The sequence below is a fragment of the Trachurus japonicus genome, chromosome 10 (genome assembly GCF_045865225.1).
Source record: "Trachurus japonicus isolate A0001 chromosome 10, Traja_1.0".
Taxonomy (NCBI): Eukaryota; Metazoa; Chordata; class Actinopteri; order Carangiformes; family Carangidae; genus Trachurus; species Trachurus japonicus.
The window spans coordinates 25,548,482-25,568,440 of NC_140916.1; the positions used below are offsets into that span (position 1 = coordinate 25,548,482).

Here is a 19,959-nt window from a genome sequence, read left to right on the forward strand (position 1 = left end):
CTGATGGTCCTGTGTGCGAAGGGAATCTGTCATCAGCATGGCTGCAGGTGGTCCAGAGGTCTGGGCAGGGCAAACGAGAAAACAAGACGAGGTTTTCAGCAGGGAGCAGAGTGATATTTACCCTGGGTTACCCTGGAATCTGATTCTCTACACCTTCTCTCTTCACCTCGCATTCATTGTTGTGGAGCCACTTTCACTCGTCCCAGTGGGGCCTGAGCTGTGCAGCGAGGATAATAATGTTTTCCCTGCAGGAAGAGGAAACAAGATTATGGTTTTTCAATTAGAAAAGGGGAGGGAAACTGGAAAACATGCAAGCTAGTCAGCTAGCAGCACAATGTTGCCACACAAAGACGGCATTTTCTTCGCTCACATTTTTGAATCCCTTGCAGCTCATTCAAAGGTGACCTGCAGATGACTGAACGCGTCTCTGGGCCGAGCCAGCTCTGCTAAATCATGAGTCTCAGTAAAGTTTGGATGAGTGTCTTATAAGGGCGTGATGAGACAGGTCTCATAAAGATGACAGAGAGCTCTGCATGTCACCAGCCCCTGCCAGGAAACCCCAGTGATTAACGAGGGCCAGGACACCTCTGCTAATAAGACTCATCTCTTTAATTGGCTCTATGATATGACTGTGCAAATGGCCCAGGGTGTATGTATGTGTGTGTGAGTGTGTATGTGTGTTAAATGTGCGCACAATGTCCACGTCTGCGTTGTGTCCATTGGTGCATGTATATTGTGCATGTGCATGTGGAGGGCATGTGTATGCAGGGGGAAGGTGGGGGGCAGGTGTCTCATGCATGTGCCTGTTATTAGCTTTCTCACTTCCCTCCTGCACGGATACGAGCCAGAGACGAGGCAGGGGAGCCTCATTAGAAAGAGAGCACTTCTATTGCTGGCCAAGATTTAACACCTCACCCAATAATAATTTATTCAATCTATTCTTAAGTATTGCATGCGCTGGTAGATAGGGGTTAGGTTATGTAAGAGTGCGACAGTGCCTAGTTTGAATGTGATATGATGATAATTTTAAATCCAGGGGAGACGACAGATGGTGCGGCACTTTAAAGGTTCAGCAGGTATAAGTATTGCTACTCTGCTTCTGCCAGATCAGTTCCCAGGAGAGTGGAAAGGGGGAGGCGGGGGAGAATTAGAAGTAGTCAAAGACAAGAGGAGAGAGTGCAGACACAGTAAAGAGAGAGCTGGTCCCCGTTAACACGCTATTCATCAGTCCTGTGAGGTCAGGGTTCAGGGAGCCCTGAGGGGTGGTGTGTGACCTCTGACCCCTCACCTCTCACCTCCCAACCAGCACCTGGAGCTGAGGTATTTCCTCATAACATTACCTTGTAACATTTTGTCTCTATTACCCATGTTGGACCAAGCAGCTTCAGATGGTTGTAAACTTGGCTTCCACTCTACAGAATACATCGCATACCGGCCGAGCGGGGAGCGCGCGGGAGTGGACGACACGGACAGGAAGGAGGAAATGCAGAGGGCACAGGGAGGTACAGGAGAGAGAATAGACTGGATAAGGTTTGAGGAGGGAGGTCAGGTCACAGCTGCGATAAAGAGGTCAGAATGAAAGATGTTGCTTCAGTCCAGCCATGAGGAAAATAAACATCCTCCTAAAAATACTTTCAAGAGCTGCTCCTTTGCCGTCGCTGCTGCTACAGCCAGGTGCGAGCAACTTTGCTCTCCACAACAAGAACCAGGGATCTGCCGAGTCGACCTCGCTGCACAATCTGGGTTAATAATGTAAAAAATGTGTCCGAGGCCCTCGACCCTCACATCTCCGGAGCTCATAGGCCCTTTGAGACTCAGAGTCAGTGATTATCTTAACCCCTCCAATAAATATGACAAGCTGGTCTTAACTTCATATCTGCCCCCTGTCTACTAAATCTTCAACTCTGACCTTTTTACCCCAACCGGAGCTGTTGACCTTCCGTTTCTTCATACATCTTAATTTCCTGTGAAGATTTTATCCTGAGCTGAGAAGAAGCTGCTTGGAAATCACTTTTTTTTCTGGTCTGGCTGATTGACAGTGTGAATGAGCCCAAATGCCCAAGGCAAATAAGACAAGCAGAAACACACAGCCCTGTGCCTCCCTCTACCTATCTTTCATTCTCTGTTTTTCTCTATGCGCCCCCTCCCAACCCATCCTACACTCCCTTGCTTCTTCCGGTGCCCCTCCTTCCTTTATTTATGCCTGCAGAGCCACTTTGTTGTGCTTTTAGTGGCTGGGTTTGTAGATGGAGCAGATGCTGGAGCTGATATTCCCTGATCCTGCAGCGAGCTGAGATAAGAGCAGATTTATGCCAGAGTGAGGGAGCATGGGAGTAATTGCTGAGGCTTTGATGATGCGGCTGAGAGCACTCGTGCACCCTCAGCTGCTTACCAACAAGGACACCCTCAGATTTAGGAGTTTGTCTCCCTGGGTTTAAAGTGTGGTTTTTTGGTGTACATTGTTAGTTGCCCAGAGGTGTGTTTGTGTATTCCCCTCTTCAACAGCAGCACGCTAGGGTGCGGTCCCACCCTGTTCCCTCAGAGTGTGTATTTCAGGCATGTGCACATTAGCTATGATTATTCTTGCGTCTTTGTTTTACAGGCGTGTCACAATTACCGCATTGTGTGTATGTGTGTGTGTGTGGGCATTACACATTACAGACCTCCTCCAGGATTTTTATGGCCTCTTTATTTATAGCTGCACAGAATAACGCTCAGCTGAAAACACATGACATAATCAGGATGACAGATAACATTCTATCTGCAGATAAGGTTATCTCAATGTGATTTTCTATAGCTCAAACATAAGCGTATTTTCCCAGAGACAGATGACAGGGAAACTGCTAGATTTAATGATTTAAAGGCATATTGAGAGGATATTTCTCAACACAAGGACTGTGCCTGCGTGCAAGACTACTGTTCTATCTCTTAAAATATAAATATATGATCAAAGCTGCAGCAGCCTACGCCACCACAATACACCTGCCAGGAGAGGATTTAAAAAAAAAAAAAAAAAAAAGGCACCGCTGATGAGGTTGATGGGGCTACTTTATTCTGTACTCTGATTAGAGGTGGGTTCTAATGGCTCTTCAGCTGGGCACTGAATAGAAATGAATCATCTGTTCAGTGTCCCCAGGTGATGATGTCACTGAGGACATGTCAGTGACACCAGGCAGCAACAATGACACGTTGATCCCAGGGGCTTTGGAGCCTGACCTGACTCTTGACTGGTGCAAGTGGGCTTGGACAGGACAGATACCTTTGTGAGGCCTGCAAACACACACACACACACACACACACATGCACACATGATAACACAAATGCCGAAGCCCACAGAACACATACACAAATCTTATCTGTGTGCGTGACCTGGCCATCACCCTGTGGTCTTCCTGTTTTTCTCAGGGGCCCATGCAGAAAGACTCTGTGTAGTAGTCATCAGAGTTGTGTTAGGCTATTAGCTGTTCTGGGAGAGACACTTTGAGGAGTGTCTACTGTACAGAGAGAGGGGTGATAAGTGGAGGATCATTAGAGGCCCTGAACCACAGCCAAATAGAATTAGATGACGCACACCGCAAGATCATAGCACAGGCCAAAATCAGTAAGGACACTGGGATCAAATTAGACGCTAAATCCCTCTGTATCATTTAGCAACAATAATTTCTTCAACACGTCAGCTCTGTGGGCTACTTGTTTCACTTCCAACCCTGCCAAAGAGAGCCAGCACTCAGTTCAGAGAGAGAGAGCAATGAGTCAGATCCCCTGCTCCAATTATATCTGCATCCTGCAGTCTGCTCTTTAAAGCAAACACACACACACACACATCCCAGCGTAAGAAAGAAACACACACGGACAGACCGACACACTTGAAATCCACACTGCACGCAAAGCTGCCAAGAAATGCATGTAGCAGTCAGAAAATAACAGACTCACACATGCACACACACACACACGCACGCATGCAGACACACACATAGACACACTCCACTTGAGCAGAAGCTTGTTGACCATCACACAGCCAAGGGACTGTGAAGAAGAGGTGGTGGTGGTGGTGGTGGCGATGGGGGGGGGGGGGGGCTGAGCTCACAGAGGTCGCTTTGAAGTTTCTATTCAGGTCTTTGTCCCATTCAGGCTGCTGGCAGTAGACATCTCTACTAGAGGCCTGGCCCCTCCCATCGTCACACCGTCCACAGAAACTCTCTCTCTCACACACACACACACACACACACACACACACACACACACACACACACACACACACACACACTCAAACTGAAAAGAAGGCACGTCCGCAGGTCCTGTCCATCACACATCACACAGGCCTTGATTAGAGTGGATTCGAATGCACCCCTTTGTACCCTTCTCACTCTCCCCTCTTTCTTCAACCCCCCACCCTCACTCATTTCACTTTCTCCCATCACCGGCTCCCACCCTCTCTCTTTCACCCGGTCCTCCCTCTCTCTCCCCTAACCCTTTTTCACTTTTGTTGCCCTCCTTTTCTTGGCAGGGAGCGAGGCACCTCTCGAGACGTTTTCTTCTCTGTGCCTTGAGCCCCCTTTACCACCCCCCCCTCATCCGAGTGTGGAAGCTGAGTGTGACCTAATGTTTGACAGACAAGTAGCCTTGGAGAAAAGACTCATCTATCAGAGGCTTGTAATTCTATTAGAATGGACAGAACACCCCCCCAGGGCCAGCATTTGGCATATTCTCTCCATCAATTTAGCTCATCTCTAAACCCTTCGGGCCACGGGCCTACAAAATGCAGTTTACGCTGACAAATAATCACAGGGAGTTAATAACATGTGTGTCTGTGAGCGTTCCTGTCCCAACTTTTGGCCCATTTTTTTCACGGGGAATTGTTGAGCGTCGAGTTCTTTGATATTTAGCATCAAAGAACAGTTTCTCTTTTCAAATTCTAATCTCATCTGAGAGACTAAAAAGGTATAATGCAGGGGAGCCGTGGTGAGTGAAGCTGGGAGGATCACAACCAGCTACTAGTCAGGATTGTTATCAAGATTTCACAATGTTTATATGTAGACAAAGATGGCTATACACCAAACATCTATTGTCTCGGCTTGTTATCAGTCCTAATTACTGATTGGAGAGACGTGGAAAGGAGACGAAAAGATGTTTTTTTGCTTACATCACCTGCTGGGATGTTAAATCGAGGACGTGTTTGGCACAGATTGTTATTTGTCTGTAATCAGTGCTTTCCTGTCAGTCGTGATCGCTGAGATGAGTAAGGGAGAGGACGAAGAGTGAGGAAGCAGAACGAGATGAGAGAAGAGGAAGACGTCTGGACAGCAATCAGCCACAAACAGGAAATGTACGTCTGCGGATGCCCCCAGCTGTTGTGTTTGGCCCTGCTGCTGTTACAGTGAAATCAAAGCAGCACGAATGGCTCATACAACAACTTTTCAAGTGTCTGCCTCCGAAAATAGTTGGTTTACATTAACAGAATTTTCCCACTGTTACAGTCGGCTCAGTGTTTGGAGTTAGTCCATGTTGTTTGCGTTTGTGCCCTTGTGTTTCCTTTAGCGAGTGCATTACAGTGCGTGAGATGGACGGGAAACATGTGCTGTTAAGTGCCTGTGTGTGCGTGTTTGTGAGGGTGTGTTGTCTCAGTGGTTAATGGCTGTTCAATATTGATTACAGCTGGAACATCTGAGTCACATGTTCCTTGTCCTCTCCAGATAAAAAGGGGTTAACCACTTGACCCCGTGCATGCCAAAGGGTCTCCGCTCATACCTGGATCTGTGCAGCCCAGGCTGTAACCACATCTCCAACAGCTCGACCGAGGCCGCAGCCCTCTGGTCTCCAAGCCTGGCCCCGTAGATCACTGCCGTGTCATGGAGCCACACCAGAGAGGGAATTGTGCCAGACTTCATTAAGGGCAGATTAAAAGCAAGAAGAGGCCACTTTAACTGTGATTTATTTTCTCTGAGGTTGCTGGACTGACTGCAGACCCACAGAGCCTTCATCCCGGAACGATGATGTCATGGTTTCAGTGTTTACCAAGCGTAAATATCAGATTGGGAAGGAGCTATGTCCTCAGCACCAAGGTTCATCTTGGAGTTTCAGAGAGCAGAAAACAAAAGCTACAGCAAATGATTAACTATTCTTCGTTTTAGAGCTTAAACAAACAATTAGACAATGAGTAATGGCATTGAATAATAATTTACAGCAATTAATAATAGCTCTATCATTTCATATAGAAAGAATGCAAAATATTCTCTGGTTTTAGCCTCCTAAACGAAAGGATTTCCTGCTTCTGCTACAGTATAAACAGGACATTTCTAGCTGTGATTGCGGCATGTTGGTCTTTTGCTCCAACACTTTGGACTTTAGACTGCTACATCTTAACTGCTACATGAATTTGCTGGGAAGTTTTTTAGACATTTTAGTTTCTAGTGGATGAATCCTTTAGTGGCCATTAATGCATCTTCACGACTGCTTGTCAGATGGCTGAGTAATTTGGGGACCCTCCTCCCCTCAGACCCTCCTGACAGCACATTAGGGAAGACCGTGTTCAACCACTTCTGTACATTTTCTGAAAAACCAACAATCTGACATTCACATCCTGTTCAAGCTGTGAGTGGTCAGCTTTGCAGAGGTGAGGCAGCAAGATGGCTTTGAACTTCTCTCTCTCTTGCTCTTTTTTTCCTCCCCACTCTTAACACAGCTATTTCTGTCACTTTTCATGTACCAGGCTATTAATGCCTTTCAGGAGAGACTGCCTGAAAATGAACACCATTATCACCATGTTTAAGCAATATCACAGGCTTTCTACTCCAACTTCCAGAGCGACCTTTCAGAACAACTAAATACTTGTGATTTCTGACATTGTCGGGCATAGCATTAAATGAACTAGTTCTTATGGAGTATAAGCTGATCCTTATGACTACGATTACCCATTGACTTTTCCTCTATCAGCACCATGATGTTGATATTTTTGGTTTCAAGTAGGCCTAAGACATTTCAACAGCTTTTGAATGGGTTGCAATAAAATTTGGTACATTCATATAAGCCTACCCCTCAGGATGAACTGCAATAACATTGATGACCCTCTGACTTTTCCTCCAGCCCCTTTATCGTGTCATAATTTCAATCTGTAGGCCTAATTCTTGATAGGCTAACACTTTCCAAGCAGTCTCAGCTGTGAATAATGCTAATTAGCCAATGTTAGCGTGGTAACAAGCTGATGGTGTACATGGTAAACATTATACCTGCTTAGCAGAAGCACAGTAGCATTGTCAGCATGTTAATATGCTGACCTTAGCATTCAGCTTGAAAGCACAACTGTGCCTATTCCAGCCTCACAGGGCTTTCGTGGCTGCAGACCAGCAGTTTGAAGGTGTCAGATTTGGTACGGGGAGATTTTTGTCATGATCTAATTCATCAAAACAATTATCATTACTGAAAATTACCTAGCTGCAGCCCTACTTTCTGAAGCATAGGGGGAATGTCTGCATATGAGCTACTGAGGTATCAAAGTACATTCTGGCTATTTATAGAAGCACTAATCAGCCACCTATAAAGATTAACATGATGACCTCATTACTTGAAAATGCCTGTATTTTATAGGTGGCTGTCTGAGGAGGAAAAAAAAAAGTACACTGCGCTCCATGGAGAGTTTGAGTGAACATGAGTAGCCCAATGCGCTCCTTTGTCCTTACATGCAGCTACTGCACTGTGTCACATTGCATAAAGTTTTTGTGTTTATGTAGAGTAATGTGGACAGTCCATTATCTGCTACATATCCTCTACAATCCCTCTGTGCTGTATATGATGTTTTGTTCTCGCACCACGTGTACTGGTGCATACTGTCAGTGATGATTTGTTGAGATTACTTCCCAAGGCAAAGCTCTCTGTATGGTGTTGTACTTGGCTTATGGTGTGTTTTTGATTCTGCTGATCCCAGACTGTGGTTTGATCAGAGTCTTACAACAACAGCTTGGTATGTCCGCCATCATTGTCCCGCAGTCAGTCATTGGTCAGTCAGCGTTGGCCGCAGCTGTGACAGCCGTCAAAGTTGTACACGGGAGGCGTCTCATTGGCTCGCAGCAGATCAGGTATCTATCTGTGACCATTTGATTGGCTGCTGAGGTATCGGTTGTCCCATATGGCTACGTCTAGGCCATCAGATGGGACATGCCAGCTCTGTGGCAACTGGCCTATGTTTGCTGTTACTATGACAACACTATGATAGTCTGTAGCCAGGCTCCTTAGGACGCAGCTATGGCACTCCAACTTCTGTGGCCTCTATTATGACACACACTCAGCCTACACACACACACACATAAAACACACACATAAAACACATACAAACATAAATACACTCACATAATTAGAGTGTATAACAATTTGGGCGTGAGGCTGATAGTGAGTCTACAGTTTCATAAAGATTTATGGGCTGTCAACCCACAACAGTGTGTAATACAAATGATTTAAGGAACAAAGAGACATGTCTGTAAATGTCTGTTATCTTTCCTTTCCAATTACTCTGAATTCCCCTCCTGTACTCTGTGAATCTGTTTCATCACAACCATTAGGGGGCGGCATTGATTGAATAAATGCACGGAAATTAAGGGAAACTCTCCCCTTCTTTCACTCTCTCTCTCTCACTCACACTCACACACACTCACACACACACACACACATTGATATGCACACACAAAGGGGGCACAGACATGGACATGATCAATTATGTGTCAAGCGTTTCTTCCTCAATGAATGAATAGACCGATGACTATAGGCTACCGACCGTCTATTGTCTATTGACACTGGAGACTAAGTTCTCATGCAGTTCATTATCCCAGAAGGGGACAACTAGGAAGAGATCCAAAGAGACCATTAATCATCATTCCCTTCAAAGAGGAAAAAAAAGAAAGGACCAGAATAACATACTGTAATCCTACACGGTTAAGTATCCTAGAAGATTTTTTTTTTTCAAAGAATCAAAACATATTAAAAATTCACTTATCCTACCTACCACTGAGATAATTATAACTCTCTATATAGGTGGTGGTGGTGGGGGGTATTATAGAAATCTTATGGCATATATTAGCAAAATTCGGGATGAGCAGGGTCATCGAGGTCCTGGATTTAAAAAGAGGCCAAAGTTTTGCTCCTCTAAGCACTTTTCACGCACGCTCCCGCAGCCTGTCGCGCTCCTTGTCCCTACAAAAGCTTTTGGTATGACGAATAACTCCAAAGTTCATTTCAATTTGAGTGGATGGCTCAGGCCGAGGAGGTGGGGGGTGGAGATGTGGGGTCAACCCAATAACAGACCCCCCCTTCTTCTTCCACCACCACCAACACACACTCACACACCACCCCTCCTTCTACCCACCATCCACCCCTCCACGTCCCCATAAATGCCTTCGCTTCCTGCTTCCAAGTTCGGACAGAGCGCTGTGATTGGCCGCGGCTCGCACTGTGGGCTGCCCCCCTCCCTCCCCCCGCCATCGCCCTCCCTCCCTCCCTCCGCTCCGCTCCCCTCTCCTCGCCCCCCTCCTCCTCCTCCTCCTCCTCCCCTCCCACCTTCGCTGTGCTCGGCTCGGGTTACAGTTGAGCAGGAGCTGCCGCACACACCGGAGCACGGAGAGTTTTTACAGACGGATAACAAGCGTACACCGGCATGGAAGCGCTGGCGAGCGGATTTAGACGCACCGAGCGGGCTGGTGAGCGGGTCTAACCTTCCCTCGGCACTTTTTTCCCCCTTCTTTGCGTCCGCACAGCGAGCGAAAAGGAAGGAGAAGAGGGCAGTTGTATTTTTACGCACCGGCCACGCAGCATGTCCGAGTTGGACTAGAGAGGCTTGCCCTGCTGGAGCGCAACACGCACGCGGAACGGCGCTGAGAGCCGGGAGGAATATTTACAATAGAAACTCAATTCCTTTGCGAAGAAGAATAGCAAAAGGGGAGGGAGGAGTGAAAGATAACACTGGAATGAAGTGGACCTCGGGATTCCCAGCGTGCTGCGGAGTTGTGACTGATGGATGAATGTGGTCATCTGTAGGGTAGCTATATACAGCGACAGGTACAGACACCATCAGGGGAGCTTTGACAAAAGGCACGGCGCAGCGCTTCATCAGGCAGCCGCATCGCCAGATTGTGTCTCCAAAAAAACTGAACGACTGCTTTAGATCGGTCTCATCTCACAGCAGATCTCGCCGTCGACTTCTCTCTTCAGAGTAAAGAAGAAGAGGAGGTGGTGAAGGGCTGTTTTTGTCTCAGCCACAGGTCAATCAGGACACTCGGGGGCTGCTTTCCTTTCAGATCCTACCAAGAAGCGAGGGGTGTCTTCTCACGTCCTGCGGACAGTTCAGTCAAGGACACCGGGGTCTGGAGCATTTTTTCAAGAAGTCGGACAGAGGGACATGTATCTGATATCGACCTCACATGCTCCCGACTGATCGTAGCTCACCTTCCCACCGGGCGAACCACAGATAAAGGCTGCCAGGCGCACAGTCCGACGCTCTGACTAATCGGCTCCCAGTCTGTACATATATCAGAATGGCGGGACTCGGTTGTTGGAAGTATTACCTCTGGATCTTTATTTTAATGTGCAGGTCGGCGTTACCTTCGGCGAAATCGCTGGAGACTATAATTTGGAGCTCACAGAATTCCAAGTAAGTCTCGTATTTCATTTGTAAAAGCATGCCAAACTCGCAGGGTGTGTGCGTAATGGAGGACTAACATTACGGGAAAAGTTGCCATTGTGTGCAAGCTGGGTTAAATGTTCTGTTAAATGTAGCAATTATCTCAAAAAGAACATAATTTATTTAGTTTTAATTGTCACTGCTGCGCCGCAGAGTTTGGTGCTGATTTATTCCTCTGTGGGGAATTTCCCAACACCAGAGAAACACACAAGTTTAAAGGCTTACACATAATAGCCCACGCCAGGCCTCACTTCAATCACAATAATAGATGTTTAATTATAGCAATTCATAACTGCATTACATGCACCTGTATGTTACCAGAGGGGAGGTCTGCTGGGACACTTAAATCAGGGCTACCTGGGAGTTATGGCTTTGTCCACCCCTTCTTTTCCCCTTCCCAAGTTTCCGTGTAGCCGATGCCATTTGCTGAAGACCGAAACAGCAAAAGACAGGTAAAACATGCCAAGCGTGTCAAGCGGTAGCACAGGTTGCCCCCCCTCATTCAGCCCGTCTCAGCAGCCCTGAACACGGGGCTCTGTCTGGCCTCTGCAAGGGCCAGGCCACACTGCGTCCCAGGTCTCCTAAGTTTGAATTCAGTTCCCCCCGTGTACACACAGTACACAGTACACAGAAAAAAGGAAATCTATAACAGGATTTCAGACGTAAGAGGAGCAAATGCTTGAAATTAATTAAATTTTTCTTAATTGCCCTGGCTTGAATCCAGCTTTATTTCTTTCCCAACATCAAATCAAGTTTCTCAAAAAGCCAGCAGCTGAAACAAGGCATTTCTTCCCCCTCTCCTGTAAATTTATATTATTCCCATCAAAACAAGCAGAGTGAGCCCAGACTGCTGATAATAAAACACACTCTGGTAACAATTATCACCCACTTAGACTTGACTCCCACATTTGCATGATGTTGGAAAGCATACATAAGGGGAAAATAAACTAAAAGAGGGAGGGGAGGGAAAAAAAAACCTTCAATCTCCTGAATGTCTGTGTGGTTGGGGCTGAGGAGCTGACCTTCATTTGAGTTCACAGCAGTGAGGGGAAATGGAGAGTAGCTCGACCAGCTTATAACTAGAACTTATTCATTCAAGTGAATCCATGATTTATCCCCCAAATGTCAGATGTCATAGGAGCTCGTTGTGCAGTCAGCGAGTATGAATATTGCTGCCATGTTCACTGGAGTGTGGGTAGATAGGTGTGTGTGTGTGCGTGCGTGTGTGGCCTGGTCCTAATGGTAAGACTTACGGCCCATCAGCTTTTATTTGACTATAGCTGCAGAGGTAGTGGAACAATGAGCGTCATCAGACGGAGATATACACGCACATATAACCCCTGCACAAAAACCCACACCTTGTGTCAGCTATGGGAAGACAAATGATAAAAAAGAAAAAAAAAGAAATGGGGGAGACATTTATTGATTGATGATGTCACCTGGAGGGAATGTCTTAGAAGGTTACCACGCTGGGTTTAGGGATTGGAAGATCATTTCTCCATCTGTTCCTTTCACTCTGCTCCTTGTAAAAATCCCCATGCCGGCCGAATATTTCATAAAGTTCACAGTGGAACAATAATGCACTCTGCTCTGTGTTCTCTCAACCTAATTATCCTGCTGCTCTGCACTTAGAAAACAATAGACAATTATCTTGCTGCATGCAGGCTTTGCAATAACAAAAGACAAACCCGTTTTTCGGTGTCTGATTGGCAATAAAAAAAGGTATATATGTCTGTCTTCCCTGTTTGTTGTTTTAAACTCCATCTCCCTGTCTTGGCCTGTATTGCTCCATAGGAATAACAGACAGAGAGGAGGCCTATAGAAATGTACAGTACACTATCTGGTGACTTATCTAGATTTACGATGTCTTACTTCCTGTACCTACTTTGGGGAGCAGTGCTGCCTCAGCTAATAAATTAATCTGGCCCTCTGCTTGCACACTGTACCACATACACACGATATATAACAATACCAGCGCCTCCCTACAGGCCATGAGTTATGAGACAAAGTATAGGAAACCAGCAGGTTTGGGCCACTATGTTGTGTACGTATGTGTGTGTGTGTGTGTGTGTGTGTGTGTGGTTTTTTTCCTTACGTGTGCGTGCAAGGTTTATAGTGCGCGTCCCCTTGAGCGTTCACCGTTATGGATTTCCATGTGAGGATGCTATCACTCCAGCTTCTGCATTATCAATAACTGGGGTTTGCTTAATTGATTTCCTCCCAGCATGCTTGAACAGGCAACATACATCATTGCTGTAAGCCCGGAAATCTGGAGAGAAGAGGAAGAAGAAGAAAACATCCCTAAGTGTTTAGCTTTGCTGCAGGATGTATCAGACCTTTTTTGATATTTAATTTGAGGCTGGATGATTGTGGGGTGGGGTTGCTGGTGGTGGTGGTGCTGATGTGTGTGTGTGTGTGGCGGTGGGGGGGGGCAACTGTGCAGAAGAAGGCTGGATGTGTCAACGTCCCCAGCCCGGTAAAGAACTGCCTAACATTTGATCAGAGCAAATCGGATTAGTTCTCATTTAGCTGAGTGGGATTATGCCAGAAAATGTCACTTTGTTATGACTGATCACGTCCCGTCGGTTTGGCTGAAGCCAGCGCCGCGACGTACAGGAGGGAGTCCATACATCACGCTCACACATGCACGCTCGCAGTGTGCTTGGGAATGCTGCAGCGATGCCATTTTAATGATAATCTGACAAGGTTGTTTTGAGTGGTTGCTGCACGTCCTCTAACCCTCCTTAGCTAATATTTACCTCATGACCCCGTAGCTACCACCAGCCCTGTTTGCAGCGGCTCAGGAGACAAACAAGATGATGGGAGGGAGATGGAAAACACGCTGGCACATTTGATAGCGCGCGGCGGCGGCGAGGAAAACAGCCACAGGCCGGCCAGGAGTCTGCTGGAATAGTGTTGAACTCGTAGCATCTTGGTGAGGCTTGGAAAGCGTTTGCAGACATTTTTCTGGCCTCGATCAGTTTTGAGGCCCCACAAAAGAGCACAAAATAGCCTGACAGAAAGAGAGGCGTTTGTGTTGATAAAAGTCCACTAAAGCCTCTGCTGCTGTGGGCCTTTACTTACTCATCTTATTTCGCTCTCTGTTGACCTCAGCTGCCTGGCTCACAGTTTAACAGTTGACTGATTTGGTTTATAACGTGCTTGCGTGGTTTTAAGGTTCAGTGGGTTTGACGATGATTACTCCAGATTTGATTACCACTGTGATATTTAGCAAATAAGGTTATTTTTTTTTCCAAAATAGAGGAGCAATTTAATGTTGGAACTTTTTTACTTTTTTAAGGAGGCAAAGGGGCCCCTGTACTTTCACATGATGAGGTGGCAAGTTTATTGTTAACTACCTTTTGAAGACAGCATAATTTTATTTGTCTGCTATTAGTAGAATAGCTGCACAGAACGCCTAATTAAGTTAAAGTTTTGTTTTCCTGATTTGCTTTTTTTGGAAGGATAATTGGAGAGGGGAAAAAACACATGAGGTAATTAGGACAAAACAAACTTCTGCCTTATCTTTGCTTTTGGAAGCTGCTGTTATCAAAAGGAAATGCTGTCAAGGTTTATTCTTGAACACAAGAGCAACCTTTGGCTCCCGTGAAGTGACGTTCACAAAAGCTCTACAGCGTTGACATTTAAATATAACCAGGATTTCAGAGCGAGGTTAAAAAAACAAGCATGCGATTGCAAAACTCGAATCCGCCGCAACCTGTTGAACAAGGGCCGGATGAAACTCCAGGACGAGACCTGAAACAGGATTTGGTTCCTTGCAAAGGAGTCCACTGAACGCTCCCCTCTGTTGCTCGCTGCACCGCGGGTCACTGCTGAGAGGGTCAGAGGCCTGTTTTTGTTTCTTGCCTGCCCCGCGCCCTGCTGCTTGCCCCCTTTACCCCTTTGCGATATACACCTTCTCTCTCCTTGCCTCCCTGAGTCCCCCCTCTCTCCCCCCTTTAGACTCTGATCATGTTTCCCCATGATACAGATCTCATTACACACAGAGAGGACTTAGAGCCTGAGCCCCACTCAGAGAGAAAGAGAGAGGGCCGAGCAATAAGAAATACTTGTGGATAGCAACTGGCCCACAGTGCTGTAAAGGCACCCTGTGTCTCACTATAAGGACAGCTGCGTTTGCTTTTATGTGTGCACTTCTGTGTCGACATGGCTGTTGTTTCAGTGGTGTGTAACGACAGATTCTTCATTTGGTTATCTACGTGAGGCACCTGGACTGAGAAAGGGGCTGCAGTGCTTTAGGATATTTCATGGAAAAAATGCTGTTTTTTTCCATCATGGTTTCGCTCCAGATGGACTCACTTTATCCGCTGGTGGTTTGGCTGCCACATCACTGAAAACTGATCATTGTGCTTTTTGTGTGTTATTGATGCGTTCATGTCTTTATATGCAAGCAGTGGTGCACATGAATCCGAGCTTCATTCCCCGGCTTGCAACTAATTCTTTTTTTTTTTTTTTTTTTTGCAAGCCATGTTTTTTTTTCTCCTTCATGTTCTGGTCCTCGTGAGTCGGAGCTGCAGTCAGTTTTCTTTCAGGGCACATTACAACTGGGACAGCAGCTGAATGTAATGAATCGCTTGGGAGAGCAGAGTTTTGAAAAGATTAATCTATTGATCAGTTGGTGGTCAAACACAATCAACAGAAAACTTTAAAAATTTGTCATGTATTGATAAAATCTTGTGTCATGGCACAATTCAAATATTGTCACAGTATCAGTGTATACTATACTGACTTCATTTCCTAGAACTTCAGCTGAGGAACTAACCAGACAGGAATGTCTGAGTTTTTTTTATTTACCCAGGGATTTAAAACAACTGACAGATCAAGATACTTCATTACACTGGTGCAACCATCTTATACACCAGGGGATGTGAGGAGGATAGAAACCAATATAAAGAAAAGAACATTCTCTGACAGCTCACAATGATATTGATACTGTTTCAAGGTATATATATCTTTATATCTGCTGATACTTAAAACTGATAAATTGCCTATAATTTATCAAACACAAAGCGTGCGCTTCCTGATTCTTAGGCCTGAGAATTTCCTGCTTTTCTGTTTTGTATCATTTGGAATTTGAATCTTTATTTTCTGGAGTCAGACCAAAAAAAGTAATAGACAATCAATTGATAATGAAAATAATAGCCCGGTAATAGCCCTTGAATAGGCCACTGATAAATATCTTGACAACCAGAGAATGAAACTTCGAGATAGTCATACAGGCGTGACAGACATGGGCTTATGGTGTCTGTGGTGAGTCATTAAAATATGACAAAAACTGTCGAAACTTTGTATTACTCAACCTAGTTTTTGTTTTTCTAGCAGAGAACCACATTCACATTCACCCTAAGTGAACCAAAACAAACACAAGTATTAGATATTCACTCTTTACGGTCCAATAATTGCAAGTCCCATTATTTTGTAAAAATAAATTGCAAATCAATATGGGTATTGTTTATTTTTACTCCGTATCTGTTTTCACACTGCAATTAAAGGACACTAAGGCTCATATGAAAAGGACAAGTATAGGCTTATGGCTGTGAATGAGTGCTTGAGAGTGCATGTCGGTGTGCTATTGTTCTTTGTCCAGCCACAGTGGAGCATTAAGGAAGTGTTAGGAGCGTGCCAGTGTGCCCCTGTGAAAGTGTCGAGGGCCGAGCGGTGGACGAGTGTGGAGTGGCTGAACAGTGGCTGCCTTACAGGCAGTTAGCGACCAGGCTTCATTAGACGGAGGCCTGGCTGGCAGCGACCAGGAAGTTCCCATCAGCTCCAGCTCTGCCAAGCAGAGGCACAGGCGCTGGAAAGCTTCCCTTAAGATTTCTGTGCGCCGCCTCGACTGTGCTTTAGCTGAATCAAGAGAAAATGTAGCGATGCAGAGTTACAGGAAGTGGGGAAAAAAGTTGAATGGGCAAAGTCTGCCTTTTGTTTGCCATCTTAGTTCTTTTACATAAGAGCAGCTGAAAATAAGGGGATTAAACAGGAGAGGAAAGGAAGCTAATGTAGAGCGTTGAAACGCAGTCCTGGGCTCAACCGCACATCCTTTCAGTCCAGCATAGAGCTCCCAGATTACTTCCATGTGTCAGTGCGAGGGGGAAAGAGTGGGAGAAAAGAAGAAAAGGGGACAGGCAGAGAGAAGTTGAGCGATTGAAAAGCAAGCGGACTTGGATTGGTGGAGATCAGCGGCGGTGTTGGACAGTGGAACGGATCTGTGTGACAGCCATCTCTAAAACCATTACCCCTGCGGCTCCGACTCGGGAACTCGTAACCTCCTCCTCCGGACTGACCTCATAGACTTAACTCTTTCTCAGAGAACCCCTCTGTGCTGTGGAGGCAGACCTCATCAGTCGCCAGGCCCAAACAGCGGGCAGGCAACCTTAACAGCCAGCTGCACTACAAGTTCTTTAAGACGTCATGAGTTGTCACCAGCATACAGGCAGCGAGGGATCTGTTTTCCCCCAGTTTGTGGCACTCCAAAGACTTTTGTGGGAAAGTTTGAATTTAATGTGCCAGGACTTTGGGGAAGAGGATGACGGATCCCAACAAATAATGACCAGAAAAAATGAACAGAGGAGGGCTCAGAGTCCTGTTGTGGTTTTACTGAGAAACTGAGCAGTTGAAATTATGATGCAAGCGTAGACAGTTTTTTCTTGCTTTTTTTTTAATGCTGAAAAACAAAGAAGAAAAAGAATTTTAACTCAATGCCCTCTTCCTTGCCTAATTAGTATGTTGACTAACTTTTTCAGGACCTTTCAGCCACAAAAAAACTACAAAAAAAAATCTTACACTGAATTTTCCAACTTTTAAGAACTTTTCCCTCAACTTTTAGCAGCATTTCCTAAAGTGTAAGTATCAACTCAATGTGCATTATTATGTAATTTTTCATCTGTTTCTGAAGCGTTCAACCATATCTAAAAAACAAAACAAAAAGTATATTAGACCATAATATCCTGACCCAACTCTAACTTTCTAGCTTTTTCTCCCAGCTTTATCTCAAGCTTTCAGTCACATCTACAACATCTAAAAAGTATGTTAAAATAAATAAATAAAAAAATAAAATAAAATAAAATCCTCAAATGCACTGACTTTATGAGTAATTTTACATTTTTTCCTGGAAATATAGTACATACCATAAAATTGTGAAAAACATAGCAGACCAAAAGTCACGACCCAAGGTCTGCTCACAAGCTTTAGCACCCATTTTACTTGCTTCTGATTACACTCAATCACGAAAACTACAAAAGACAGTGAACAGGAAAAAACAGCTCAAGTTCACCTTCACTAGTAATTGTAATCCTAGCTTTTGTTATACTTCTTATGAAAAGAAGACCTTGGCAAACACTCTCAAAAAAGCTAGTAAGTGGACCATGAGTTATTTTCCATTGTCAAACATATGTCAATGTCAAGAGATCAAAATGGGCTTTTCAAGTGTTTTTTCTGTTCCACAAATAGTGCATTAATATAATATAATATAATATAATATAATATAATATAATATAATATAATATAATATAATATTATATTATATTATATTATATTATATTATATTATAATAATATTCTTGTGGGAGCAGCTGAATTACCTGTGGCTCCTTCAGTGGAACCAATGAGCTATACTTTTGTAACAGGTAATATTTTACTGGATGAAGCATGACCATACCCAACCAGCCCTGAACATATCATTTATGATCATCATGGAGCTCTTTGTTCACTGTTATGAGTACACTAATGGAGTGACAGTGTAATTGAATGGAGTGGTAGGATAATAGAATGATAGAATGATAAAGTAATGGAATAGTGTGGTAGCGGCCCCCTTTTCCCAAGGGATACCCCCCGTAAGTGTGTCAGCGTGGCAGATGGGCGGTCTGTAACTACCCCCCTCCCCCATGTTAATTATAAAGCATCATAATCCATCTATGGCATACAGAGGCAGGACATGGAGACTATTAGGGGGAGCATGGAAATGGCACAGTGTATAATCCTCAGGACTTTACCACCATTAGGCTCCCCAGGCATTGAGCAAAAACTACTAATTTCTACGGTAATCTAGCTTGAGCAGTCCCTTTCTTGCCCATTCTCGGTGTGTTTCTATGTAAATGTGTGCCCCAAAATTTTCAGATGTTAACTGGAGATTTGATTTATCTTAGATTTTTTTCTTTTCCCCTCTTCTTCGTCCTTTTTTTTCCCACCATGCCCACAGGCAAGACAGACAGCCCCAAAAGCATTTGAGTTTCTGTGTGTGTGTGTGAGTGTGTATGCATGCCTCCGTTAACCCATTCTGCCAAGTTTTGGCTCAGCCTTTTCTAAGCAAACTCCCAGCGTGATCCCGGTCCCCCTTGTGCTGGTGAGAGGAGTTGGAAGAAAAGGCCTGTGGGACTCCTGCTGCTCCCAGGCCTGGCCCCGGCCCCTCTGCCTGCGAGGGCCGGGCCTGGGATTTGCTGCGCGCCGGGGCTCTGTGTGGCAGCTGTGACTGACGCTTCAATCGCCTCTCCCTGGGACACCCCAGTGCAACCCTGCATTCCCTTTCACACCTCGGAAACGGGGGGAAAAAGACAATTACACACATATTCAGCAACCTCCCTCTCCCAGTCTCTCCACAATCCTGCATCTCTGATGTACGGCCATTTACCAGACCTATAAAAAACATTTCTAAAGTTTCCTGTGTTTTGCAAATCTCCTTCTAAACAAATTGCAAATTAGTTTAGTTGTCTGGACTGCCTGTCTGCAATTTCATTATGTAGTAGAAGTTGCTCTTGTTTATTTAATTTTTTCTGAGTTGTCCTCTTCCTAAGTAAACAGTATAACTCAGCTATTTCCTTTACATTCCCCTTGATATTTAGGAAATATAAGTAATGGAAAAAGATTTGAGCCTTAAAGTGGAGTTAATGCTATCATGTATGGATTGTCAGTAAATTGAGTTTGTCTCTGGGCTATTGGAGCAGGAACTCGTAAGCCAGCGGGATTTAAGTCTCTTAATTGAATTATTTTGATTGCTGACTTGATTGATGGAGTCAGATGTGGTGCGTTTTCCATGCGTTTTTGTCTGACTAATTCTTCTTCCAATAGAGCCATACCAGACAGATACAAAAGGAACCTGCAATCAATCACAACTGCAACCCCGAGCATTTTGTTTGGAGAGAAATGTGCCTGCCATCAGGTCCGAGTTCCACAAGCCATCCAGACAACGTAAAACCAACAATGACATCAGATAGTAGAGCACTCTAAAGTCTAATCTTCCCATAATGCCATGCTAAACCCCACAGAGACCCACGGCAGGGAGAA

At 45.0% G+C, this 19,959-nt stretch overlaps 1 protein-coding gene across 1 annotated transcript in view; it reads left to right on the plus strand.

The window, feature by feature from the left end:
* Positions 1 to 9,566: 9,566 nt before the first annotated feature.
* The window catches only part of efnb1 (ephrin-B1), a 60,392-nt gene continuing 49,999 nt past the window's right edge, over positions 9,567 to 19,959 (plus strand). Inside the window, exon 1 of the mRNA XM_085788374.1 lies at positions 9,567 to 10,633. Coding sequence (XP_085644500.1) covers positions 10,518 to 10,633 — 116 coding nt within the window. The 5' untranslated portion in view covers positions 9,567 to 10,517. The remainder of the gene's footprint in view (positions 10,634 to 19,959) is intronic.